The 27579-nt window shown below is 60.9% G+C and overlaps 2 protein-coding genes across 9 annotated transcripts; both read right to left on the bottom strand.

Moving 5' to 3' along the window:
* Positions 1 to 11772, bottom strand: ARFGAP2 (ADP ribosylation factor GTPase activating protein 2). Of its 4 annotated transcripts, none has more exons than XM_001513717.5 (17): positions 11649 to 11772; positions 7388 to 7506; positions 6677 to 6749; positions 5743 to 5874; positions 5550 to 5630; positions 5123 to 5207; positions 4767 to 4823; positions 3893 to 3934; positions 3409 to 3461; positions 3065 to 3201; positions 2708 to 2839; positions 2266 to 2394; positions 2039 to 2170; positions 1050 to 1176; positions 756 to 849; positions 553 to 671; positions 1 to 166 (listed from the first exon to the last, which is right to left on the bottom strand). In XM_001513717.5, exons 1-17 carry the CDS (start codon positions 11718 to 11720, stop codon positions 146 to 148), a joined length of 1605 nt encoding a protein of 534 aa, XP_001513767.2. In that variant the 5' UTR covers positions 11721 to 11772; the 3' UTR covers positions 1 to 145. The 4 variants fall into 4 exon arrangements, with proteins under 4 accessions (XP_001513767.2, XP_007660104.1, XP_007660107.1 ...); XM_007661914.3 differs by having other exon boundaries at positions 1050 to 1179; positions 11649 to 11771; XM_007661917.3 differs by lacking the exon at positions 3893 to 3934.
* Positions 11773 to 15195: 3423 nt separating this feature from the next.
* On the bottom strand, positions 15196 to 26270 carry PACSIN3 (protein kinase C and casein kinase substrate in neurons 3). Of its 5 annotated transcripts, none has more exons than XM_029061135.1 (10): positions 26171 to 26270; positions 21346 to 21440; positions 21110 to 21266; positions 20486 to 20721; positions 19980 to 20135; positions 19687 to 19862; positions 19366 to 19486; positions 18931 to 19073; positions 18365 to 18486; positions 15196 to 15827 (listed from the first exon to the last, which is right to left on the bottom strand). In XM_029061135.1, the coding sequence occupies exons 2-10, from the start codon at positions 21397 to 21399 to the stop codon at positions 15712 to 15714; spliced, it is 1281 nt and encodes a 426-aa protein (XP_028916968.1). In that variant the 5' UTR covers positions 21400 to 21440; positions 26171 to 26270; the 3' UTR covers positions 15196 to 15711. The 5 variants fall into 5 exon arrangements, with proteins under 5 accessions (XP_028916968.1, XP_028916969.1, XP_028916970.1 ...); XM_029061136.2 differs by having other exon boundaries at positions 26131 to 26237; XM_029061137.2 differs by lacking the exon at positions 26171 to 26270 and adding an exon at positions 25791 to 25856.
* Between the last annotated feature and the right edge of the window lie 1309 nt (positions 26271 to 27579).

The raw sequence follows: 27579 nt of genomic DNA, 5'->3' as shown, positions 1-27579 counted from the left end.
CACACACACACACACACACACACACACCTACTCTCTTTCTCTCTCCCCCACACCCCCAGCCCCGCTATGGAGCGAGCGTCGCCGGCCCTGGGGACATGAGGCTCTTGCCGCGTGTCCGCGTGGCCGAGCCGCGGATCCCGCATCATCAGTAGGAGCCGTAGCGATCCTGGCGGGGGGAAAGCCACACATTCAGAGAGCCTGCAACCCCCGCCAGAGGCCCCCAACAGGGGCCGGAGCTAGGGGCCGTCGGGGAGGGAGCCGAAGGGAGGGAAAAGGGAGAAAGAAGGGTCACAGGAGCTGGGGCGAAGCCCAACCATTGGGGTCTAGGGTGAGGGGCAGCTGGGGATCCAGCCTAACCCGCGACCGAAATGGGGGAAAGCGCGGGGGTCGGTCACGACGCACCCGGCTCTCGACCTCCAGTGCCACCCAAAGCCTCGGGAGAAAGTGGACGCCATCTCCCTTCGGGGCCAAGAGAGCGTGCCCGCTTGACAGTGCCTCTCAGGTGGGCTTAAACAGGCGTCCCCCACCTCACCCAGGGTCCCCGGCCCTCACCTGCAGAGAATTCATCACACCGTTGGCCAGGACGGCCATCTTTCCGGCCACCGACTTCACCCCTTGCTTGAACTGCGCGATGTCGGCGGCCGGGAGCACGTTCCCCAGGGACACGCTCCCTACGGGGAGAGGGCGGAGCCCGCTTGCACGGTCTCTCCCGGCCGGCGCTCCCCGCCCCCGCTCCTCCCGATCCGAGGCCTCACCTGCCGCGTGGGGCCCGTCGCTCTCCCCGAAGAGGTCTGCGGAGCTGATGGCGCTGCTGCCCGAGAGCTGCTGCAGCCGCGACCTGGCTTCGTACTGCGGCCGAGAGAGAGCCAGCCTGAGGACCGGCCGGTCCCGGCCCCCGGAGGGGCGGGAGGGGCCGTTCCGCCGCCGGACCGGGGAGCTCCGGGACGTGCCGAGAGCCACCGGGGGACCGGGAGGGAAGGACTCCCCGGCTCCCGCTCGGTCCCGCCCCGCGGAGACCCGGCCGGGGGGCAGAGGCCTCCTCCACTCACCTCGGCATCCGCCTCCCGGCCGAAGAACATGTCTGAGGAGATGGCTTTGGCTCCCGCAAATTTCTGCCGGGCTTCATTCGATTCCGGGGCCGCGGCCCGGCTCTCTGCCTCTCTGCGGTTTGTGGGTCTGCTGGGGAAACGCAACGCAGGCTCCCCTGACGGGGCCGCGGCGCCCCGGTCCGGCTGAGGGAACCGCCAGGGCCGTCGCGGAGGGCAGTGGCGACCGCGGATCCCCCACTCGGCGCTCTGTCACCGTCGGCCCCGGGGACGGAGCTCAGAGAGGGGGCGATCCACGGCGGGGAAAGGGAAGCCCCCGGCAGGCCTCGGCACCCGTTCGGTCCCAGGGTTCCAGAAAAGTAAACAAACGCCGGCCTCTCCCGGGGCGGATGCCCGAGCCCCAGCTGGAGGCGCAAGGGGAGCCCCCGCCCCCTCATTTCCACGACCGGAGTCCAAAGTATCGCTCCGACTCCGCCCTCCCCTCGCCGGGTGGCAGGCGATCCCCCCGCGCTGCCCGTGCCTTCTCGGGAAGACAGAGAAGATCCGAGGGCCTTTCGTCGGCGTCCCCGTCCCCAACAGAACTCAGAGCTACGGACGCAACCGGCGACCGCCGTCACGCGGCCCGGCCCCGAGGGCGGCGGAGGGCGGGACTCGCTGACCCGACGAATCCAGAGCAGGCCCAGGGCGGGAGAGGGGCCGAGAGCCCTATCGCCGCGCTTCCCGCCACAATCTGTGGGGCTCTCTGCCACTCTTCACCCCGGGAACAAGGTCCTCCAGCTGGCCCGGCAGGGGATCCCCACAGGTCACTCCCTCAGACCCTGGACTTACTGCTCGACAGCCAAAGCTTTAAGTCACCGAAAGCCTCGGGCAAAAGCCACAGACGAAGCTCTGTCACCACACGGACGGCGGTCAAGCTTCGCCAACGGGCTCTCCGGGAACTTCCCACAGGCGGAGAGGTTTAGAGGGCGCTCCGAGACCCCCTCTCTCCCTACCTTTCGGCAACGGGGCGGATGCTGGAGACGGTCACCTCCGCTTCCTTCTCGTCCGCCCTGTCCGCTCCCCAGGAGTCTGTGTCCCAGCGGGAGCCAAAGCTGTCCCCCAGGGAGAACGGGTTATCCTTGTACCTGGGGAGAGAGCGGGTAGTGGGGAGAGGGAGCGATCGGGACAGAGACCGGAGAAAGGTCCGGAGGCTTTGACCCGCACCCCCAGTGGGACCTACTTAGGGGGACCGGAAGCGAAGCCGCCCGCGTCGTCGAACAGGTCCAGCTGGGAGCGGGAGGGCTTGGCGCTCAACGGGGTCTCCTGCTCGATCACCTGCATCTCGGACAGCACCGAGTGGGAGACGGAGCTGCCGACGAAGTCCAAGTCAGGGCCCAACGGGGTTTCGGAACCCCTGCCTCCCTCCCTCCCTCCCTCCCCCCCGCCTGCCAGGCCTACCAACTCCAAGGCCAGGTCGGCACTGAACGTACGGGAACCGAGATCTTATGGTCCACAAACTAGTCCCCCGAGTGGCTCCACTCTCGACCACTCTCTTCAGGCCTCGGAGAAGGTGCCTGACCTCGGCGGGGGAAGGGAGAGGGCGGCAAGGGCCACCAGGAGGTACGGAGGCCTCCTGGGGCAAGAGCGGGTGAGGTCCCGTCCGCCTCGGGCCCGAACCCTACCTCCTAGACACGAGGCCCATGCCCAGCCTCTCTGCTTGCTCCCGCTTCTTCCCTTCCAGGTTCTGCAACTTCTTCTCCTCCTTCTTGCGGTCGATCTGCAGCTCCTGGTAGGCGAGCCGCATGGAACTGACTCTGGAGACACAAAGCAGCCCACCAGTGGCCCCGCTTCCGACCCTGGGTCTGACCCTCCCGGCTAGCCCTCCGGCTCACAGACGGCAAAGGGGGGAAAGGTGGGAAGCGGGCGAGCGATCCCTGTTCCCCGGGCTCCCTTCAGGGCCACGGGCCGTTTCCGTGACCCGGGCGACCAGGACGGAGGGGGTGGTCGGAAGGGGAGCCGGGACGCTTGTCGGCACTCACATGGACTCCTCCGCTTGCTTCTTGGCTTCGGCCGCCTGCTGTTCCCGGAGCTTCTCCGCCACCTGGGCTTGTCGCTCAATCTCGCTGAAGCTCTGGCCGCTCACCTTCTGCGCCCCCAGGCCTCTCTTGGCTCCCAGCTGAGACAGAGAATCAGGTGTCCACCGACCCAACCCTGCCCGGGACGGTCCCCCAGATCCGCCCCCGCGGGGAACGGCTGCTCTTTAAGGAGGGAAGCTCCCGGCAAGTCAGCCCAACTCCCAGAACCGGGTCTGGCCCTGGCACCGATCACCGGGCCCCCGGAGGCCCCGGGCCAGGGAGGCGTCGGTACAGCCCGCGGGACCTACCCCTTTCTTGGTCGTCGGGGGCTTCTTCTTGCCGATGATAGTGGACTTCAACTCTGCAACGGGAGGGGAAGAAGAGGGTCAGTAGACGCGGCGAGTGAGAAGCTGACAGCCCCGGGCTCAGGCCACGCCATGCAACTCAGCATCGCCAGCCCGTTCCAGCCCGAGCAGCCGAGGGTGGCAAGGGGGAGGCGACGCGGCTGCCCCCCGGAGCCGGCCCGAGCCGGGGCTGGGGGTGGGAGGGGAAAACGATCCGGGCCGGGGCATGCGGGGAGGTGGGGGGGAGGACGGATCTCGCCAGCTTCAGGCAGGTGCCGGGAAACCGAGCCGGGGCCGCCGCTCAAAGCCAAGCTACAATTCTAGGGCCGGGCTCGGTCCCCGGACCCCGGGAGACAGCGAGGCAGGGGACGGCGCCGGAACCCCTCGCGGCCCTGGGCCGCGGGCATCGAGCCGCGGGGCGGGGGGCAGCTCCTCCAGCAGCCGTTACCTCTGACGGGAGCTGACCCTCGTGATGACAGACGCACGGACTCTGAGGGAGAGATAGATACTGGGGCTGCCGGAGGGCTCACCCTAGCACACCTAAACTAGTCAAGAGACGGACTCAGGTCAGCGGGAGAGCGACCCCCCTGAAACGAGGCCCCGGTGACTGGGGGCGCCGACTCGTTCGGTTGTCCCGGGGACCCCTCGACCCACCTGCGCCTCAGCGCCCTTTCCCCGGGCCAGAGGGACTTTCGGTGCGGGGCGGAACCGGGGCCACCCTGGGGGTCACCTAGGGGAGGGGCCGTAGGAAATGAGGGGGTGGGGACAGAAGAAGGGGTCAGGATTCCCGAGCCAAATCTCGCCAATCGGGTCCCACAGTCGCTGCGGACCGGACGGTGCCCTGGCCTCGGAGAAGGGAAGCGACGGTCTAAACCGGCAGGCCCGAGGTTCTGCCCGGGATCCTCAAGGAGCCTCCCGCCCGGCACTTTCTAGTGGCTGTGCCAAGCAGGTCTTCCTCCTGGGGGTCCCCAGGGAGCCCCAGGACCCCCCCGTCTCCGCTCGCCCGGTGGCAGGCTCGCTTTCGACAACCCCGAGAGGACTACGGACCGGGAAGGGCTGTCGCCGCCCCGCCTGTCATCGGGGACATCAGAGCGCACTGAGCCGGCCCTCGGGGACGCGTGACGCAAGTCTGCGTGTGGGCCCGGCCCCCCGGCCCGCCCCGGGGGACAGAGGTCCCTTCCGGTCGGTCGGATTTATTGAGCGCTTACGGTGCGTAGAGTACCGTACTAAGCGCGTGGGAGAACACGATACCCAAAGGCCCACCCACGGGAGCGAGGCGGAGGAGGGAGGCTCCCAGCCCTCAACCCGCCGACCAGACTCACCCAACGGGGCTTTGGGAGATGTGCCGAGGAGGTCAATGTTGGGGCCTGGCTCGGGCTCTGTGGGGACAAGAGCGGGAGGCGGGTCAGAACCCTTACCTTCATCCCACCTTCCAAGCCAGCGGAAAGGCTACTCACTGTCCAGAGTCCCGGCTTCCGGGGCACCGCCCCCACGACCGTCTCCCCGGGGCTTTAAGAAGTCGGGCCCCCTCGGCAGAACCACAAGCTCTCTGTCAGTGAGAGGGGGCGCGACCGCCAGGACTTCTCTTCACCTCTCCCTCCCCGGGCCCAGCCTGCCTCCCGCCTGTGCCAGCTGAGAGCTCGGGTCCTACCGGTCCCGGGGGACGTCCTAGACTTACGTCCTGGGGTGCTGTTCTCTGCTGGCTGCTGTGGCTCGGCTGCCTGGGGGGGCTCGGCAGCAGGTACGTCCCAGGCAGACGGCAGCTGAGACAGACACACAGAGAGAGAGAGAGAGAGAGAGAGAGAGAGAGAGAGCAACCCTGTCACGCTGGTTCTGCTGGGCCCTGCCAGGAGGCTTTCGATTGAGCCCCCTGCTTGAGAAAAATGACCCGGGAGGGGTTACCGAATAACGGCATCCCCAACTTCTAGAAAGGAGGAGGGCAGGAGACACGATTCTGGGGGCATCCCCAAGCTCAAAACCCATCCATGACAAAAGAAGAGAGAGGTTTCGGGAAGCAGACTCGGCTTCCTTAATTGCAGCCTATCACTCTTCTTTCCGCTGCTGGGACTCACCCACGCAGAAGGAAGAAGAAAAACCAGTCTCACCTGGGTATGCTCCGTGAAGAAGTCCGAATCCTTCTTCTCCGGGGAGTGGCCGGGGACGGCGCTCACGCTCTCTATCCACGGCTGGAAAGACGACGACGCGTGAGGAAGGTCGGGGTCGGCCCACCCGTCGCTTCCCCCTCCCGCCCGCCTCCCCGACCGGGGCCCGCCTCTCGGGCCCGGAGCGCACGCTCACGTCGGTGCCGTGTCTGGCCAGGGCAGCGTTGCCCAGCTGCCGGATCTTCTCCCTGTAGGTCTGGGCCGCCCGACTGTTGTACTTGGAGTTGGCGTCGTTTGCGGTGCAGCCGTGCTGGCGAAAGAAAGCTGTCTGGGGAAAGAAGGGAAGGGTGCCGAAGGCACGTCCTCGTTCGTCAGCCCCGAGCGATTTCCTTTCGGGTAATAATAACTGGTGCCGGCTGAGGGCTGCGCACCGCGCGCCACGCCGGGTCCGGGGACAGATGCCGTACCGACGGATCGGACGCAATCCCTGACCCTGTCCGGTTCCCCGAGGGGGAGCGAGAACAATAACGAATCCCCGCTTTACAGAGGAGTAAACTGAGGCACGGGGGAGCTGACCGACCGAACGGGTAAGCGGCGCAGCCGGGTCTCCCGACTCCCAGGAGCCGACTACGGCCGGACACTGTCTAGATGCACCGAGGTCAGACCTCTGTGTTGATACTCGGGATTCTGAGCACCCTGCCCTTGGCTAGCACCCTCAAGGAACCAGGGCAACGACCCCTTCATCGCCTCAAAAGGTTGACTCCGCCGTTCAGGGACCTCGATCTTCCGGGAAGAGGTTCCTCCCACTCTCCGTCCCACCCACCGACGGCACACTGGCCACGCCGCTCGCCGACACGGATTCCCCATCTGTGCCCGACCTCGGTGCTCCGGGCCCTCCCAGGCCTCTGACCCCACTGGGCCAGTTTCTCCTTGCAGTGGGATCCACTATAATCTGGAGCTGGAAGTCTCGTCGTGTGCTGCGCTTACGGCTCCACACCAAAAATTAAGCTTCTCCGTTGGGGTACGGAGGGTTGGACAACGGGGCGGGCCACCGGGGCCCCGACAGAAAGGGGAGCCCTGCCGGAAGCGGCACTCTGGGCGGGAGAGGAGGCGGGCGGGAGGAACCTTACCGCGTTGGCATTGCCCCCGACCTGCATGCACCTCAGCTGGAACCAGCTCCAGTTTGAATCCAGTTCCGTGGACCTGCGCAGAAATTCACGTCACTGACTCGGAGAGCCAGGGAGGGCAAGTTACCAGGCGCAGGGTCTGGCAAGCAGCGATAATCAGCACCGAGCCCCCGGGGCCACCGCGCCACTCCAACCGACGAGCCGCCGGGGTCCCGTTCCTCGACGGTTCCCGAGAGGGTCACCGCTCGGGCCCTCGGTCTGACGACCCGTGGGGCCCCGGGATGACGGCGGGACGCCCTACCCGAGCCAATCTCCCCAACCCGGTCTCCCCAGTGGGAAGTTTATCTCGAGGCCCGTCATCTAGATGACGAGGGAAAGAGAAAGCAGCTGCAGGTGGAGGCCAGTCGTACGCCGCGGGCCGCACGTAGCCAAACAAGACGCTCTCGAGCGAGCTCGACCAAGCTCGCCTGGTTGACCGTGTCATTATCTGGCGAAAAGAAATCTCTCCGAGGACACCCTCGGCAACCCCTCCGTCACTCGGGCTCCTCAGTGCTGGGGAGAGGAAAGGGAGGGGAGGTGGTGGGGAGGGGAGAAGAGAGGAAGGGAGAAGAGGGTGGGGGGGGGAGGAGGAGGAAAGAGAGGGAGAGAGGGATTGGGGAGGAGCTAGGAGGACGAAAGGGAGAAGGGATTGTGCACCGTGGCGGAAGGCCTCACCTGATAAAGCTCAGATGCACCCCCAGGGAGCGGTGCACCCCGGAGCAGTCGATGCACAGGAAGACGCCATACGTGATGCTGGCCCAGCTTGGGTTCTTGGCTCCGCAGTCAAAACAGGTCTGGGGGAGGGGGAAGAGTGGGTAGCAATAACTATGGTATTTGTTAAGCCCTTACTACGTGCCAAGCACTGTTGTTCGAAGCGCTGGGATAGACACAAGGTATTCAGGTTAACCCACGTTGGGCCGTCTTCATCCCCGTTTTACAGACGAGGGAACTGCGGCACAGAGAATAATAATAAGGACGATGGGATTTAAGTGCTTACTGCGTGCCAAGCATTCATCCATTCAATCGTGTTTATTGAGCGTTTACGGTGTGCAGAGCACTGTATTAAACGCTTGGAAAGTACAATTTGGCAACAAATAGAGACGATCCCTACCCACCAACGGGCTCACGGTCTAGAAGCACTGGGGTAGATACAAGGTATTGAGGTGGCCCCATGTTGGGCTCCCAGTCTTAATCCCCATTTTACAGATGAGGTCACTGAGGCCCAGAGAATAATAATAATGATGGTATTTGTCAGGCGCTTACTATGTGCCAAGCGCTGTTCTAAGCGCTAAGTGAAGCCACTTGCCCAAAGTCACCCAGCTGACAAGTGGCAGAGGCGGGATTATTTTTCATTTCATTTAATCACATTTATTGAACGCTTACTGTGCACAGAGCACTTAGCTTATGAGACGCAGCATGACTCAGTGGAAAGAGCCCGGGCTTGGGAGGTGGTGGGTGCGAATCCAGGCTCCGCCACTTGTCAGTTGGCTGACTCGGAGCCCCACGGGGGACGACCTGATGACCCTGTATCCCCTCCGCTGCTCAGAACAGGGCTTGGCACATAGTAAGCGCTGAATAAATGCCATCATCATTATTATTAACCCATGATCTCTGGCTCCTAGGCCCGGGCTCTTGCCATTAAGCCACGCTGAGTGGGCCCGCTGGCACTATTTGCGAGTCAGGGGTATGTACGGAGCCCTGTGCTGAGCACTTGGGAGACCGCGAACCCTGTTGGGCAGGGATGGTCTCTCTCTATTGCCGAACTGCACTTACCAAGCGCTCAGTACAGTGCTTTGCACACAGTTAAGTGCTCAATAAATATGACTGAATTAATGCCCTGCACACAGTAAGCGCTCGGTCAATACGACTGAACCAAGGAGCGCGGTGCACACGGTATGAGCTCAAGCGATACGACTGAATGAACGCTCTGCACACAGTAAGCGCTCAATCAATACGACTGAACGAACGCTCTGCACACAGTTAATGCTCAGTCGAGACGACTGGCTAAAGGAATGAACGCTGTGCACAAAGTAAGCGATCAAGCAATACGACCGAACGCTCTAAACCAGTAAGCGCTCAATCAACATGACTGACTGAACGAATGAACGCTCTGCACACAGTCAGCGCTCAATCAATACGACTGAACGCTCTGCACACAGTCAACGCTCAATCAATACGACTGATTGAATGAATGAACGCTCTGCACATAGTAAGCGCTCAAGCCATACGACTGAATGAATGAACGTTCTGGACTCAGTAAGCGCTCAAGCCATACGACTGAATGAATGAACGTTCTGGACTCAGTAAGCGCTCAAGCCATAGGACTGAATGAATGAACGCTGTGCACACAGTCAGCGCTCAATAATAATAATAATGTTGGTATTTGTTAAGCGCTTACTATGTGCAGAGCACTGTTCTAAGCGCTGGGTAATCAGGTTGTCCCACATTAGGCTCACAGTCTCAATCCCCATTTTACAGATGCGGTAACTGAGGCACAGAGAAGTTAAGTGACTTGCCCAAAGTCACACAGATGACAAGCGGCAGAGCCGGCATTCGAACCCATGACCTATGACTCCCAAGCCCGTGCTCTTTCCACTGAGCCACGCTGCTTCTGTACGACTGAACGAATAAATGAACGCTCTGCACACAGTCAGCGCTCCACCCATACGACTGAATGAATGAACGCTCTGTACACAGTAAGCGCTCAGGCCATACAACTGAATGAACGCTCTGCACACAGTCAACGCTCAAGCCACAGGACTGACTGCATGAATGAACGCTCTGCACCTAGTCAGCGCTCAAGCCATAGGCCTGACTGAATGAATGAACGCTGTGCACACGGTCAGCGCTCAAGCCATAGGACTGAATGAATGAATGAACGCTCTGCACACAGTCAGCGCTCAAGCCATAGGACTGACTGCATGAATGAACTCTCTGCACCTAGTCAGCGCTCAATCCATAGGACTGAATGAATAAATGAACGCTGTGCACACAGTCAGCGCTCAAGCCATAGGACTGAATGAATGAACGCTCTGCACACAGTCAGCGCTCAAGCCATAGGACTGAATGAATGAATGAACGCTGTGCACACAGTCAGCGCTCAATCCATAGGACTGACTGCATGAATGAACGCTCTGCACCTAGTCAGCGCTCAATCCATAGGACTGAATAAATGAACACTCTGCACACAGCGCTCAGGCCATACGACTGAATGAATGAACGCTCTGCACACAGTCAGCGCTCAAGCCATACGACTGAATGAACGCTGTGCACACAGTCAGCGCTCAAGCCATAGGACTGAATGCATGAATGAACGCTCTGCACACAGTCAGCGCTCAAGCCATAGGACTGAATGAATAAATGAACGCTCTGCACACAGTCAGCGCTCAAGCCACTGGACTGAATGCATGAATGTACGTTCTGCACCTAGTCAGCGCTCAATCCATAAGACTGACTGAATGACTGAACGCTCTGCACATAGCGCTCAGGCCCTACGACTGAAGGAATGAACGCTCTGCACATAGTCAGCGCTCAGGCCATACGACTGAATGAACGCTGTGCACACGGTCAGCGCTCAAGCCATAGGACTGAATGCATGAATGAAAGCTGTGCATACAGTCAGCGCTCAAGCCATAGGACTGAATAAATGAACGCTCTGCACACAGTCAGCGCTCAATCCATAGGACTGAATGCATGAACTGAACGCTCTGCACACAGTCAGCGCTCAAGTCATAGGACTGAATGCATGAATGAACGCTCTGCACCTAGTCAGCGCTCAAGCCATAGGACTGACTGAATGAATAAACGTTCTGCACCTACTCAGCGCTCAAGCCATAGGCCTGAATGAATGAATGAACGTTCTGCACCTAGTCAGCGCTCAAGCCATAGGACTGAATGAATGAATGAACGCTCTGCACCTAGTCAGCGCTCAAGCCATAGGCCTGACTGAATGAATGAACGTTCTGCACCTAGTCGGCGCTCAAGCCATAGGCCTGACTGAATGAATGAACGTTCTGCACCTAGTCAGCGCTCAAGCCATAGGACTGAATGAATGAATGAACGCTCTGCACACAGTCAGCGCTCAAGCCATAGGACTGAATGCATGAATGAACTCTCTGCACCTAGTCAGCGCTCAATCCATAGGACTGAATGAATAAATGAACGCTCTGCACACAGTCAGCGCTCAAGCCATAGGACTGACTGAATGAATGAACGCTGTGCACACAGTCAGCGCTCAAGCCATAGGACTGAATGCATGAATTGAACGTTCTGCACCTAGTCGGCGCTCAAACCATAGGCCTGACTGCATGAATGAACGCTCTGCACCTAGTCGGCGCTCAAGCCATAGGCCTGACTGAATGAATGAACGCTGTGCACACGGTCGGCGCTCAAGCCATGGGACTGAATGAATAAATGAACGCTCTGCACACAGTCAGCGCTCAAGCCATTGGACTGAATGCATGAATGTACGTTCTGCACCTAGTCAGCGCTCAATCCATAAGACTGACTGAATGAATGAACGCTCTGCACATAGCGCTCAGGCCCTACGACTGAAGGAATGAACGCTCTGCACCTAGTCAGCGCTCAGGCCATACGACTGAATGAACGCTGTGCAGTCAGCGCTCAAGCCATGGGACTGAATGAATAAATGAACGCTCTGCACACAGTCAGAGCTCAGTCCCTACGAGTGAATGAATAAAGGGGCGTTTTGCACAGAGTGAGCGCTCAGTCCCTCCGACTGACTGAATGAACACTCCCTGGGAGTGAGTAGGCCCATTCCCTACCCACAATCCAACAGGGTGAGGCCCATTCCCTACCCACAATCCAACAGTCGGGGCCATTGGCTGCCCACAGGGAGTTTCCAGCGTGTGCCTTTGCTCCCCACTCCCCCTCTCCCACCCCCACTTCCCTCCCCCTTGCCCCCCAGGCCCCGCACCTTGTTGGTGGGCACGGCGCGGAGCCTCTTGAATAAGGACTGGATGTCGGCCTTGCTGGGCTCCGCCGCCATCTTGTCTCCTTCCTCCTCCTACGACGGCGAGCGAGCCGGCCCGCCGCGACCAATCAACGGCCGGGGAGGCGGGAGCCGGGCTCCGCCTCCGGGCCAATCGCCGCTCGGGACCGAGGGGCGGGCTTCCCGCTCTGGACCAATCAGCGGCCAAAGGGAGAGGATTTTTTTTTTTCCCGGCTGGGAGCCAATCGGCGGCCGCCGTGGGGACGACGGGGCCCGATGAGGCCCAAACCGCGGCCGGACCCGGCGGACGTCACGTGGAGGGGGGGGAGGGAAGAGCGGGGACGTCGTTAAAGCCCTTTTACTGTGTGCAGGGCACTGCACTAAGCGCTTGGGAAGTACAATTTGGCGACAGATAGAGGCAATCTCTACTCACCAATGGGCTCGCGGTCTATAAGCACTGTAATAATAATAATTATGGTGTTCGTTAAGCGCTTACTATGTGCAGAACACTGTCCTAAGCGCTGGGGGAGAGACAGGGTCATCAGGTTGTCCCACGTGGGGCTCACAGGTTTTAATCCCCATTTTTACAGATGAGGTCACTGAGGCCCAGAAAAGTGAAGTGACTTGCCCAAGGTGACACAGCAGACAAGTGGCGGAGCGGGATAATAATAATGTTGATATTTGTTAAGCGCTTACTATGTGCCGAGCACTGTTCTAAGCGCTGGGGTAGACACAGGGGAATCAGGGTGTCCCACGTGGGGCTCACAGTCTTCATCCCCATTTTCCAGATGAGGTAACTGAGGCCCAGGGAAGTGAAGTGACTTGCCTACAGTCACACAGCTGACAAGTGGCAGAACGGGGATTAGAACCCATGACCTCTGACTCCCAAGCCCGGGCTCTTTCCGCTAAGCCCCCCTGCTTCTCTAGATAAGCTTAACAAAAGCCATCGTTATTATTTTTATTCTCCGGGCCTCAGTGACCTCATCTGTAAAATGGGCATTAAGACTGTGAGCCCAACAGGTGACAACCTCAATACTTTGTCGTGGCTCAGTGGAAAGAACCCAGGCTTGGGAGTCAGAGGTCATGGGTTCGAACTCCGGCTCCGCCACCTGTCAGCCGAGTGACTTTGGGCAAGTCATTTAACTTCCCTGGGCCTCGGTTACCTCATCTGTAAAATGGGGATTAAGACTGTGAGCTCCACGTGGGACAACCTCATTACCTTGAATCCCCCCCCAGAGTTTAGAAAGTACGATTTAGCAACAGATAGAGACAATCCCTACCCATCAATGGGCTCACAGTCTAGGAGCACTGTTCTAGATAGCACTTAACAAATACCATCATTAATAATAACGATGGCATTTGTTAAGCGCCTACTATGGGCCAAACACTGTTCTAAGCGCTGGGGGGGGATACAAGGTCATCAGGTTGTCCCACGTGGGGCTCACAGTCTTAACCCCCATTTTACAGAGGAGGTGACCGAGGCACAGAGAAGTGAAGCGACTTACCCAAAGTCACCCAGCTGACGAGCGGCGGAGCCGAGATTAGAACCCATGACCTCTGATTCCCAAGCCCGGGCTTTTTCCATTTATTATTCCCTGGGCCTCAGTGACCTCATCTGTAAAATGGGGATTAAGACCGTGAACCCAACAAGCGACAAACTGAATACCTTGTGTCTACCCCAGCGCTCTCAAAGCCCTTGTAACTGCCCTTGAGAAGCCAGAGTCCGCCAGGGAGAAAGCTGAGCCCCGGACGGGCGGTGTGGCCCAGTGGAAAGAGCACGGACCTCTGAGTCGGGAGGTCTAAATTCTAATCCCTACTCTGCCACTTGTCACCTGGGTGACCTCGGGCACGTCACTTGGAAGCAGCTTGGCGGAGCGGACAGAGCAAGAGTCTGCGAGTCACAACGTCCTGAGTTCTAATCCCGACTCCGCCGCTTGACCGCTGTGTGACCTTGGGCAACTCACTTCACTTCTCTGGGCCTCAGATTCCTCATCTGTACAGTGGGGATTGAGACCGTGAGCCCCCACGTGGGAGAGGGACTGTGTCCAACGCGATTTGCTTGTATCCGCCCCAACGCTTAATACGGTTCCTGGCACATACTAAACTCTTAAATGCCATTAATGTTCTTCTTCTTCTTCTCAGCACTTCAGTGTCTTCATCTGTAAAGTGGGATGAAATCCTACCTCCACCAAGACTGCGAGCCCACGCGGGGCAGGGACTGTGTCTAACCCGATAACCTCGTAGCTACCCCAGCGCTTACAACAGTGCCAGGCACGTGGTAAGCGCTTAACAAATGCCACAGTTATCATCAGTGGTATGTACGGAGCCCCGTACTAAGCACTTGAGAGACTGTGAGCCCGTTGGGTAGGGATGGTCTCTATTCGTCGCCGAACTGTACTTTCCAATCGCTTGGCACAGTGCTCTGCGCACAGTAAGCGCTCAATAAATACGACTGAATGAACGAACAATCCCACAGAGTAGGTCCGTTCCCTGCCCACAGTGAGTTTGCAGTCTCTGCCCCCGATCCCCGCACCCTTCCGACCTCCAGGCCGGGGGAGGGCGGAGGGCAGCTGGTGTCCCTGAACGGCTCTGAAAAATCATCTGTCTTTAGTGAGGGGCGGCCCTGTTCCCCAGCAAAGCCAAGGGTGGGGAACAAGGCACCGTGGCAAAGCAAAACATCTAGGATGGGCTGAAGGAGGACTGGGTGGACCGGAAAGCGAGCAGGAGGGCCGTCTGGGTCTTCTTTTAGTAGCGCCCGAGTCTCGAGGGCAGCCCTGTGTTTGCCGCGCCCCTTCCCGACGCTGCAGGACCGATCCGGCCGCTCCTGCCCTGGCCCGGGGCCCTTTCGGAAACCCAGCCCAATAATAACAATGTTGGTATTTGTTCAGCGCTTACTGTGAGCACTGTTCCGAGCGCCGGGGTAGATAGAGGGTCATCAGGTTGTCCCACGTGAGGCCCAACGGCACCCTAGGACGCGAGGCTCGGGGATGAACCGAGCCAGTCTATCGCCCACCCCGCGGGGTCCCTCACCCAGCTGGAGAGAAAGGGAGCTAAGTAGGCCCAATATCTTGGCTACACTAGAGCTGAGCCAGGGGAAGACACAAGGATGTGGCGTGGAGCGGACATCAGGAGTCAAAATAGTAACGTTTTACAGAACGACTCGCCCAATCAGCCCCACCTGGCCCCAGCCCTGGCGACGCCGGACCCGGGAGATGTTTTTAGAGAAGCGGTACGGCGCGGCGGATACAGCCCGGGCCTGGGAGACAAAAGGTCACGGGCTCTAATCCCAGCTCTGCCACTTGTCTGCTGCGTGACCTCGGGCAACTCACTTCACTTCCCTGGACCTCAGTTACCTCATCTGTAAAATAAGGGTCTAGGAACCCCATTGGGGACAGGGACTGTATCCAACGCGGTTTGCCTTGTATCCACCCCGGCAGTCGGTACGGCGCCCGGCACCTAATAAGCGTTTAACAAATACGGCGATTATTATGATTAAGTTCAGCTCCGACACCAATAACGCACGCTCCTCCGCTGAGTTTCTTTACAAGTTTAATGCATATTTAGGACAAAGTGGTGCCTAAAAGGGGACCTGCAGAGAGAGAACCACCCTTCCCCAACCTCCCAGAGAAGGCCAAGTGAGTTAGTCCCCAAGCCGGCCCTTGGGGGGGGGGGGGGGGGCGGGGATCGGTGGGTCCGGTCGGGTCCGCGGGGCAGAACGGGCACACTCGCCCATGGGCCTCCTCAAACCCAACCACCCTCCCTGCCCCGGAGCCGGGACGGCCGTTCCCCGTACCAGTCTCTCCCTTGGCCGGGCGTTTTCCAGGGCGTGACGAGAATCCCCTCCCTGTCATCGGGGCAGAGGTGGCACGGCCCTAGCCCCGCAGGGGAGCAGTAAGGGGGTGACAGAGGGTCTTCTGGAGACCCGCCACCGGGGCTGGCCGCGGTGGGAAGGTCACTCCAACGCTGACCCTGGGACGAAAAGAGGAGAGGGTTGGAAGAGGTGGGAGTGGGAGGTGGGGGTGGAGAGAGGTCCCAGAGGCGGCGCGAATCAGGCCGCCACACACTCAACGTAGTTGGCGGGGTAGAGGCCGACGCGCCCGCTCTGAAGTTGGCCCTGGCACCAGCCCTGCTCGTCCTCTTCGCTCATCTTCAGCAGCTCTTCGCCTAAAGGAGAAAAAGGAGCAACGTCGTTCGGACTCGGTGGAAAGAGGACGGGCTCGGGAGTTAGAGCTCGAGGCTTCTAATCCCGACTCCGCCACTTATCAGCTGTGTGGTTTTGGGTAAATCGTTTCACTTCTCTGTGCCTCGGTTCCCTCATCCGTAAGACGGGGATGAGGACTCTGAGCCCCACGTGGGACAACCTGATGACCTTGTATCTCCCCCAGCGCTTAGAACAGCGCTCGGCACATAGCAAGCGCTTAACAAACACCGGCATTATGATTAGTATTAACCTGAACCGTTATCGGTAACGATAATCGTGTTTTTTGTTAAGTCTAAGTGCCAAGCCCTGTGCAAGGCGTCAGGACAGCTACAGGTTAATCAATCATTCGTTATTTACCGAGTGCTTACTGTGTGCAGGACACTGTACTGAGCGCTTGGGAGAGCCCCGAAGGACTTACGTACATATCTCTAATTTCATTCATCCCTTTGCTCTTCCCTCCTCCCAGCCCCAGAGCACTCATGTATACAGAGAAGCAGTGTGGCTCAGTGGAAAGAGCACGGGCTCTGGAGTCCGAGGTCATGGGTTCGAATCCCGGCTCGGCCGCTTGTCAGCTGTGTGACTTTGGGCAAGTCGCTTCACTTCTCGGTGCCTCAGTGACCTCATCTGGAAAATGGGGACTAAGACTGCGAGCCCCACGTGGGACAACCTGATTACCCTGTGTCTACCCCAGCGCTTAGAACAGTGCTCGGCCCATAGTAAGCGCTTAACAAACAAATAAATAACATATCTGTCATTTCATTTACTTGTCTTGATGTCCGTCTCCCCCACGGTAGACTGTGAGCTCGTTGCGGGCACGGAATGTCACCGTTCATTGCAGTATCGCGCTTTCCCAAGCGCTTAGTACAGTGCTCTGCGCACAGTGAGTGCTCAATAAATACGACCGACTGAATGAATGAACACAACAATATAACAGATACAATTCCTCCCCACAACGAGCTGGCAGACGCCATCCCTGTCCCACACGGGGCTAACAGTCTAAGGAGGGACGAAGAACGGGTATTTAATCCCCAGTTGCCAGGGGAGGCACTGGAGACGTGAAGGGACTTGTCCAAGGTCACGCATAAGGCAAGCGGTGGGGGCCGGGAGAACTGGTCTCCCTTCGGCTCCGGGTACGGCCCATGACCGGCCAAGACCCTCGGGGGCACGCGGCCACGGTCCGGCCCGGCCCACCTCACCGGGGGACGAGAGGCAGGGCCGGTCCCCAGGTGGACGCTGGAACGGCGGAGGTGGCCGACAGGTCCCAGGCAGGACTGAGAGTCGGAAGAACCCGGGTTCTGATCCCGGCTCTGCCACGGGTCTGCTGTGTGACCTTGGGCAAGTTCATTCGTTCACTCAATCATACTGATCGTGTGTGCAGAGCGCTGTACTAAGCGTTTGGAAAGTACAACTCAGCCATAGAGACGATTCCTGCCCACAGTGGGCTTAGGGTCTAAAAGCGGGGGAGACAGACGTCGAAACAAGCAAAGAGGCATCAGTAGCATCAATATAAATAGAATTATAGATGTACATACATCAAAACAAGTACGCAGGTATTAATATAAATAGAATTATAGATATGTACATCTATATACAAGTGCTGTGGGGCGGGGAGGGGGAAGCAAGTCACTTCACTTCTCTGTCCCTCGGTTACCTCATCTGTAAAACGGGGATTAAAACTATGAGCCCCACGTGGGACAGGGACCGAGGCCGACCTGATTATCTGTATCTACCTCAGAGCTGACTACAGTGCCTGGTACATAGTCAGGGTCTTATCGAATCCCTTTAAAATAAATAAAGTAAAAAAGAACTGGGCCACGGGGCCCTTAACTCCACCCAAAGCAATGCAGCACTGCAGATGGGTGCGGGGAAGGGGTCAGGGGTGGGTGGAGTCCAGGGAGAGTCAGGCGTGGAGGCGGTCAAGGGATGCGGGTCCAGGGAAACCAATGTTGTGTTGGCAGCGTGGCATAGCGGGGAGCAGCTTGGCCTAGTGGAAAGAGCCTGGGCCCAGGAGCTAGGATTCCAACCCCAGCTCCACCACTCGCCTGCTGTGTGAGCTTGGGCAAGTCACTTAACTTCTCCGTGCCTCAGTTTCCTCAACCGTAAAACGGGGATTCAATATTTGCTCTCCCTCCTACTTGACTGCGAGCCCCGCACGGGACCGATCAACTTGGATCTACCCCAGCGCTTACAACGGTGAGGGGCACATAGTCAGCACTTAAATACAACAGTAATGACAATGACAATAACGATAAGAGCAACGGCAACATGGTGGAAAACTTAAAAGAGAAGAACTAAGTCCCTAAGGTGAATGGGCAGATTGGAAAACTGGCTCTGGGGAAGCAGGAATCTCACTTCCCGAATCCACCTTTCCTTCTCCCGCCCTTCTGCCCCAAGTTTTGCAGCTCAGCTCTGGTGAAGAGAGAAGGCTCAAGAAGGGAAGAGTTCCCCGCACGTAGACAGCAGAGGATGCGGGTGTGAGCGGAGAGAGGGAGTCCGGTACCTGCTCGGAAGCTGAGCTCATCAGCCTCCTGGCCCGAATAGTCATATAACGCTCGCACTCGCACGCCAGCGGTCCCCTTCCGAGGGCTTTCCTCATCCGACCATTCCTCTTCCTGCTGGCTCCTGGAGCGGGAAGAGCAGCTCTGTCTGGGGGGGGCCCCGGGGACGGGGGCCATCACCCACCCGACCCCAGGAGAGACGGTGGGCGGGGGGGGGGACGGACACCGGGGAGAAGGAACTGCAGTTATCCTGCCTAGAACAGGGAGGACTCTCCAACCCGGGAGACCCGGTGGAGCGCAGCAAACCTGGAACTCGGTCATGACCTCAGTGGGACCTCAGTGGAAAACCCTAGAGGCCGACAGAGACCCCAGGTTCCCCGCCTGGAATCCCAGCTCCCCACCCCTCTTCCCCCTCCTCTCCGAATCTGGAGGGAGAAGGCCGAGGGAGGCGGCAGGGGGAAGAGGACAGATGCTTCTTAATGTTGTTCGCATCCCGTCAGATGGCGCCTTGGCCCCTGCGCCCGCCCTGCTCCCGTTAATAATCCCGCCGGGGCCCCTCACCCCTTACCGAGGAGACCCCGGTGACCCCGGCTGGGAAGGGGGCTCCGTGCCATCCCGCGTGGGCACGATGCTGGTTAGGGTCACCTCATCCGGGTTCCGGCTGTTCTTCTCTTTGCGGCTGATGGTCCGCTGTGTGTCCAGGGACCACTCCTGCCGGGGGACAACGGGAGGTCAGGCGGGGTTCGGGGGACATTTGCCCGGACGTGGGTGGTCCAGGAGCCAATGTACTGAGAAATCGATCAATCGTATTTGCTGAGCACTTACAGCACATCGACCACTGTTCTATGCACTTAGGAGAGTACAACGTAACATTCCTCGCCCACCATGAGCTCAGAGTCTAGTCTTCTCCCCGTTTCCTCCTCCCCCGTCCCCAGCAGCCCGACCAAAGGTTGAGGAAAGAGAGGAGGGGGCCCAGGCCGGCTACGATGCCCGACGCCCTCACCTCGAACTGCGGCCAGTTCATGGCCATGCCCGGCCCGTGGGTGCTCCGCCACCAGCGCAGGTCCTCCTGGTCGCTGGCCGCCTCGATGCCCTGGTGTAAATCCCGGTGCAGCGCGATGAACCTGGGGATCCAAGCCACGGCCCTCAGACCCCGAAGCCTCGGGGGTCGCGGCCTCGCCCTCCGCCCCCTCTGTCCGCTGCTCCTCGACCCGGGGCGGGGGGAGGGAGGGTACGTGGGACAAAGGAGGGAAAAAACAGACCCGACCCCTGACCCCTGACCCCTGACCCCCGTCCAGACCCTCGAGCGGTAAGGTCAGCCCACCTGTCGTTGGTGGAGAGGTCCAGGTGCTGGTGCAGGGTGAGCAGCATGTCCTTGAAGAAGAGAAGGCGCTGGCGCTCGGCGGCCTGGCAGTTCTCGAACACCTGCTCCATGTCCTCCATGTAGCGCGGCGTGTAACGGTGCAGCTCCGCCAGCGTCTGCTCGTACTGGGCTTTCGCCTGGCAGCGCCCGGAGGAGGAGAACGCCGGCCCGTCGGGCTCTCGCCCTCGCTCCATCCCCCCGGCCATCCCCGGGGCCTCCCCTCGCCCCCCCACCGGGTCTCCCCTCCGCGGCACCTTCTCGGCCTCCTTGCAGCAGCGTTCCACGCGCTCCTGCAGCTTGCGCAGCTGCTCCTGGGACACGGCGGCGTCGGCCCGGGCGTGGCTCTCCCGCGTCTGCGCCGTCTTCTCCTCCTTCCGGGCCGAGTGGTAGCTCTTCTTCGTGGCCTCCACCTGGCGCACAGGCGGTCACACCTGAGCTCTCCCCGACCGCCCGCCCTAGCTCGCCCTGGGCCCTCAAGCTTTGGGCTTTCCTTGACCCCAAATCCAGCTCCCCCAGGACTCCACTCCCTAGATCTGCCTGACCCCTAGACCCAGCTGCCCCTGGGCCTCACTCCCGAGCTCCTCCTGACCCCCAGGCCCAGCTCCCCCTGGGCCCTGCTCCGGAGCCCTCCCCCAGCCCCAGCTCCCCCACCGGACCCCACTCCCCGAGGGCCAGGCAGCTCCACGCTGGGATCTGCGTCTGAATCCCGCTCCCCGAATCTCCGCCCAGAGCCCCCCTCGGCCCCAGCCCCTGCCTTTACCTCCTTTAACCGCTTGACCCAGGGCTTCTGGGCTTTGCGGAAGCCATCTTCGGCGGCCCGGGTCTCCCGGAAGCCCCCCAGCACAGGCCGGTGGAAGGCCTCCCGCTGCCAGGCCCGCACGCGCTCGCTGTCCTCGCCCTGCAGCCGCTCCCGCACTTCCAGGTGCAGCGCGCTCAGCCGCTCGGCCGCCGTGAGGAAGGCGTGCCAGGCCTTCTCCAGCGTGCCATACTGGGGGCCTGAAAGAAGGGGAAGCCACGGGGGGGGGGGGGGGAGGGCGGGGACCAGGGGAAAGAGCCAGAGAGGGCAGGTCAGTGCCCGGCCCCGGCAGGATACGTCCCCCGCGGGCCTGGAGAGAGCGGCTTCTCCCCGCTTTCTCTTCCCCTTCCTCCCCAGAATCCTAGCGCTCGAAGGGGCCTTGAGAAATCATCCTGTCCAGCCCCCGGCCTCCAGAGGGGCGGCCACCCGAACCGTCCAGGCCAGGTGGGTGTTCGTCTACCAGGTTTACCTCTCCTGGCGCAAAGTTCTTCCTTAAGCCTAACCGAACTCCCCCTCGCTTCCGTCCTGGGCCCGCGCCCGGTGCAGGCTCCCTCGGTCGGGCCCTTGACGGTCCCCCGGGCCTCTCACCCTTCTCCACGGCGCTTCTCCACTTGCGAGCCCAGTCAGCCAGCTGTTGGGCATAGGCCTTTTCGATGCGGGCGCGTTCCTGGAAGCAGTTGACCAGGTCCCCACAGAGCCGGTGCCCATCCTCCACACGCTGGACCGTCCGCCTGTAGTGCCCGGCCTGGAGCAGATCAGGGCCAGAGGCTGGAACCCTCCCCGCCACCCCCGTCCTCCCCGCCGTCCTCTCCGCCACTCCTCACCTCCCAGAAGCTGCCCCCGGGGGCCTCCCCTCCGGTGTCGTCCTCCGGGGCCATTTTGTCCCTGCAGCACGGAATGGTGGCCGAGTCCCGGGCGGCTGCGGAGGGACGGAGTGAGAGACCAGTGAGGGAGCCGCTTTGGCCGTCAACACGCATTCCCAGTTATAAAAAAAGTCCATCTCCTCTCCCCCCCCACCGCCCAACCCTCGGCTGGGGAGCCCGATCCTCGAGGGCTTCGGGGAAGACTGGGGGCCGGCCAAGAGCCCCTACCCTGATCTCCCCAACTTCGCAGGCTCGGGGTGGAACCAGCCCAGGTCCTAAAGCCAACGTGCAGCCCCCCCGAACTCCCGCGGCCCCTGCTCCCCGGCTTTCCAGCCACTCACATCTGGGGCCTGAAGATCCCAAGGACCAGTCTGAGGCCCCGAGCTCCTATGACGTCTCTTTCGGCCCGAAAAAGTCAGGGGGAAAGGAAGGGAAGGGGCGGGAAGCAGTGAGTTGGAGGAGATACCCAGCTACCCCAATATAGTAGCCGCTCTCAGAGGTGCCAGATTCCGGCCCAGGGAATGCCAGGCGGGTCACACGATCCGACTGGGGATTAGATGGCAGAGGCTGAGAAGAAGCCCCCACGCCCCATACAGAGGGAGGGACTTCTCCCGGAGCCGGAAGACCCCCACTGCCTCTTCTCCCCTTCTCCAGCCGTGGCCCCGGTTCCAGGCCACTCCTCCCCAGTTCTGCTAGTCTCCCCAGTTCTGCTTCACCCCTCCCGGCCAGCGGTGTTTGTCGGGGCCACGGTCGGGCCAGGACCGGCCGGTGAAAATCCCAAACGGGGGGGGGGGGGGTGGAATTGATAGAAGAGATAGGGACCGTCCCGGCCTGGCCCGAACCCACGTGTCTGCAGCCGGGCTCAGCCCGAGCCCCATAGCGCGGAGCCATCCAGAGCCATCATTTTGGTAAACGATAATAATACTACTAATAATAATAATTACTGTATTTGTTAAGCGCTTACTATGTGCTTCCAGAGCCATCATTTTGGTAAACGATACTACTACTACTACTAACGATTACTGTATTTGTTAAGCGCTTACTAGGTACCGGGCACTTTTCTAAGCGCGGTGGGGGATACGAGCCAATCGGGTTGCACACGGTCCCTGTCCCACGGGGGGCTCACAGCCTCAATCCCCCTTTTGCAGATGAGGTAACTGAGGCACAGAAGTGACTTGACCAGGCCACACGGCAGACAAGTGGCGGCGCCGGGATCGGAACCCGGGACCTTCTGACTCCCAGGCCCGTGCTCTATCCACTATGCCTTGCTGCCTCTCAGTAGCTCACAGAGGCTGTGGGGGAACCTCAGGGTGCCGGGACGCCGTGGGGGCCTCTGCCCCGCCGGGACTAACCTCTTTCTTCAGGTCAGGTCACGGTGTTGTTCCCGGAGGCCCCCCTGTGTGTGCTTGCCTCTGAGGCACAGTCCAAAGATCACACAGCAGGGCAGCAAGCTAGGAAGTGGAGGTCAGACCCACTGCCTCTGGCCAGGAAGAATGGGCCGGGTGACACCTGCCCCTTTGGTGACATCGACTACCTCCCCGCCCCCGGTAGAAACTAGGAGGGAACCTAGGAGGGAGGAGGGAACTAGGAGGGAACAGAGAAGCAGCGTGGCTCAGTGGAAAGAGCCTGGGTTCGAATCCCTGCTCTGCCACGTGTTAGCTGTGGGGCTGTGGGCAAGTCTCTGGGCCTCAGTGGCCTCATCTGGAAAATGGGGATAACCGTGAGCCTCGCGTGGGACAACCTGATGACCCTGTATCTACCCCGGCGCTTAGAACGGTGCTCTGCACATAGCAAGCGCTTAACAGATACCAACATTAGTATTATCATTATTCCCTCGGAGTGGGGGAATCCATTCCAGCAGACCGGGAGCTCAAAATGACCCGTCCAGGTGCCGAGCCAGGGGAACGGAGGACGGGACGCCCCGCGTGCGGCCGCCCCCACGGACCCTACAGCCAGGAGGGGAGAGTAAGGCTCGAGGAGCTCGCCCCTGAGCCCAGAGACGGAGCAGGAGATAGAGACGCCCCACCCCAAACACCCCAAAATGGCCAGTCGTTCTCTGAACGGAGGCAGCACGGCCTAGGGGAGAGGACCCAGGTCCGAGAGCCGGGAGACCCAGGTTCTAGACCCGGCTCTCCCCTTAACCTGCCGGGAGACCTCGGGCGAGCCTCAGTTTCCTCCTCTGTAAAGTGGGGATAAGACACCTCTCCCCACCTGTTAGATTGTGAGCCCTGTGTGGGACAGGGACTCTAACAGACCTGATTATCTTTTATCTCCTCCAGCACTTAGCACACTTCTTTGGTACTTCATAAGTACTTAAGACATTATTATCATTATTGCCCCTGGGGCCTCCAAGAAAGGAAACAAGGAAGGTCAGTAGCTGTCAGTCCCTGAGAACTGGCCCAGGACCGAGCAGGGCAGGCCAGAGACCAACCGGTCCCTGCCCAGCTGCCTCTGGATTCAGCCTCCCTGCCCCGGGCACAACGAAGAGAGAGGGCAGACCGTGCCCAAGATGGGCCGGGATAAGAGGAACCGGCATCGGCCCCAGTCAGAACCCGAGGGCCTGGGCACCCTCAAGCACTCGGCTAGCGGGGACCACGCCAGCATATTCAACCCGCTATCTATTGAGCGTCTGCTGTGTGCAGAGCACTGTACTAAGCGCTTGGGAGAGTGCAATGTAACAATAAAACAGACACATTCCCTGCCCACAACCGGCTTACGGTCCGGGGGGGCAGACAGCAGGAGGAAATGCCAGTCTGCGGAGAGGGAGAGAGACCAGACACGGAGATAGAGATAGGGGAACCACCTATATAGAGGTGGTGGTTGAAGTCACAGTAGCGAACGAGTCCTCCGAGGGAGTGGGAGGAGTGCCTCCAACCCACTCATCAGCGCTCAGAACAGCGCTCGGCACCTAGGAAGCGTTTAAATGCCAGAGTTTCTATAATCATTTTACCCTCCCGGAAGCAAAGCAGCCTTTTCTCTATGGCTTTTAAGTAGGGGAGCCCAGCTCGTCCCCCCAGGCCCCCATGCTCACTCCCTCTTGCCCCCCAGCTGCCTCCCTCTCCTCCTCCTCTAGCAGAGGACAGAGGGTGCCCGGAGAGGCCTCTCGAGAGAGCCACCCCCGGCTTCTCCTCCCCCCCCCCCCCCCCCGTCCCCAGGAACAGAGCGGGCCGTGTGCTCCGGGGTTGGCACGGCTCCTTCGGCCTCCCGGAGCAAACATCCGGGCCCGGGGCGCTGCCGGGCCCCGACTTCGGCCGCGGCCCCTCCGCTCTCCCCGACGGCGGCAAAGGGAGCGGTCGGCGCGGAGAGCGCCGGGCCCCGCGGCTCCCCCGGATCCCGGGAGATTCCCCCCTCGCCCTGGGACCCCCGCGGTCAGCGCGATCGAGGATCGCCCGGGCCGGCCGCTCTCGAAGCCGGTTCGGGGGGTCGGAGACGCCCCTCGCCCGACGTCGGAGGCCGTCCGCCCCGCGGACGGAGACCCGCACCGTCGGGCCGGGGAACCTTCGGGGCGGCGCGACACGACATCGCACCACCCCGTTGGCGGGTGGGGTCGGCGGCGGGGCCCCACGGGCTAAGAGCTCCGTACCCACGGAAGCCCAAGCCGGTCCTCGTCCGCCCCCAGCGCTGGCGCTCCGGGAAGACGGGTCGAGGCGGCGACCGCGGGGCTTCGCCGGCCCCGAACGCCAGTCCCGGCCCGTCGGTCGGGGAGGGAGCGGACGGTCCCTCCGAACGCAAGGCCCCGGCGGTCCGGAAACCGTCGGCTCATTCTGCGGTCCTGAGTCACAGAAGCCACCCCGAGGGCTTCTCCACCCCTGCGCCCCGTGGGTCGTCCGGCCCGGCCGGGGCGGAGGCTCCGCCGCGGGTTCCCCGGTCCGGCGGGCAACCGGGTGGGCCCGACCGGGGCCGGGGAGTCCGAGACGAGCACTGACAAGCCGCAGAGGCGCTGGGACGAGGCCGCTCCCGGGAGCTGTGAGGAGAGAAGGCTTCGAGGTGAGGGGGTGGAGGCGAGTAGAGAGAGGAAGAGGAGGAGGAGGAGGAGGCGGGGAGGGGCAAGACAAAGGGGCATTTCAGGAAACCCAACCTGTCCGACGGAAAGGGCCGCCGGGTGACGCATTCCGCGGCCCAGAAACGGCCGCCTGCTCCCTCCGCCCGCCGGGGGCCCGGGGCCGGGGTGACAACTGGTCGGGGCGGCCCGGGGAAGGGCCACCTGCCCCGCCCACGGTGGGCTGGGGATTGGGACCCGGGGCCTTCCCCGACAAACTTGCCCAACTCCTTTTTGGCGAAGGAAAGCGGGCGGGAACGGAGAAGGGGGAGAGGTCACGGAGGAGCCGGCGGGGGGGGGGACGGGCCGGGTCCGGGACCCTCACCTGGCTCCCCCCAAAAGGCCCGGGGAGGGCGGCCGGTCTTACCCGTTCCCGGGAGGGAGGGAGGGAAGGAAGGGGGTCTCTTCCAACTCCCCCGCCCGCCGGTCCCTCCGGGGGGGGGGGGGGGGGGGGGACGACCCGGATCGGCCGTTCGAAGCGATTCCCCGGAGGCCGGGTGGCCTTCGCCCCGCTGGGTCCCGCCCGCGCTTGCCCTGACCGTTCCGCGCGCGCGCTGACCGTTCCCCGCGCGCGCTGGCCGTTCCCTCCCCCGCCCGCGCGCGCGCTGGCCGTTCGCCCCTCGCGCGCGCTGACCGTCCCCCCCCCCCCCGCCCTCGCGCCCCTGAGCGTCCCGCGCGCTCCGCGAGCGTCCCGCGCGCTCCCTGACCGTTCCGCGCGCTCCGTGAGCGTTCGGCGAGCGCCCTGACCGTTCGCCCCTGCGCTCCCGGGTGGAGGACGAGGCCGGGCCCGCGTCCTGCTGCTCCCGCCGCCGCTGCCGGGCACCGGAGCCGCTGCGGGGCGGAGTGCGGGACCCTCCCTCCCTCCCTCCCTCCCCCGGGCCCGCCCCGCCCCCAGGCCCGCCCCCTTCCCCGCCCCCATCGCCCTCGGCCCCGGTTCCCCCTGATTCTTCCCCCTATTAATTAATAAACAAACCACCGACGCTAATAATAAGAAGGACGTTGGTATTTAATAATAATAATGTTGGTATTTGTTAAGCGCTTACTATGTGCCGAGCACTGTTCTAAGCGCTGGGGTAGACATAGGGGAATCAGGTGGTCCCACGTGGGGCTCACAGTCTTCATCCCCATTTTACAGAGGAGGGAACTGAGGCCCAGAGAAGTGAAGTGACTCGCCCACAGTCACACAGCCGACAAGTGGCAGAGCTGGGATTCGAACTCATGAGCCCTGACTCCCAAGCCCGTGCTCTTTCCACTGAGTATTTGTTAAGCGCTGACTATGTGCTGAGCACTGTTCTAAGCGCTGCAGTACAGACAGCCCGGGCTTGGGAGTCAGAGGTCGTGGGTTCTAATCCCGGCTCCGCCGCTGGTCTGCTGGGTGACCTTGGGCGAGTCACTTCACTCTGGGCCTCAGCGACCTCATCTGGAAAATGGGGATGAAAAAAACGGGAGCCCCACGTGGAGCAATCTGATGACCCCGTATCTCCCCCAGCGCTTAGAACAGTGCTGGGCACATAGTAAGCGCTTAACCAATGCCAACATTATTATGATCATCATTACAGGGTGATCAGGTTGTCCCACCTGAGTCTTCATCCCCATTTTCCAGATGAGGTCACCGAGGCCCAGAGAAGGGACTTGCCCACAGTCCCCCAGCTGTCAAGTGGCAGAGGCGGGATTCGAACCCAGGACCTCGGACTCCCCAGCCCGGGCTCTTTCCACTGAGCCCCGCTGCTTCTCTAAATAATCAAACACAAGTTATAATACATTAATAAACAAGGATGGCTCTCATTAATAATGACGGCATTTCTTAAGCGCTTCCTAGGTGCGAAGCGCTGCTCTAAGCGCTGGGGAGGATGCAAGGTGATCAGGTTGCCCCACCTGGGGTTCACAGACTTCATCCCCATTTTCCAGCTGAGGCAACTGAGGCCCAGAGAAGTGAAGCGACTGGCCCAAAGTCACCCAGCTGACAGGTGGCGGGGTGGGGATTAGAACCCACGACCTCGGACTCCCGAGCCCGGGCTCTTGCCACTGAGCCACGCTGCTTCTCTTATTATGACTATTGTTATTATTAGTAATGATTAGTAATGGTAATGATTGCATTTGTGTATTAATTTATTATAATTTACAATTCGTTTATCATAACAACAATATATTAATAA

This window comes from Ornithorhynchus anatinus, chromosome 3 (assembly GCF_004115215.2).
Source record: "Ornithorhynchus anatinus isolate Pmale09 chromosome 3, mOrnAna1.pri.v4, whole genome shotgun sequence".
In the NCBI taxonomy this organism is placed as follows: domain Eukaryota; kingdom Metazoa; phylum Chordata; class Mammalia; order Monotremata; family Ornithorhynchidae; genus Ornithorhynchus; species Ornithorhynchus anatinus.
The sequence above is the reverse complement of the archived record's forward strand: the minus strand, read 5'-3'. Positions and strand labels throughout refer to the sequence as shown.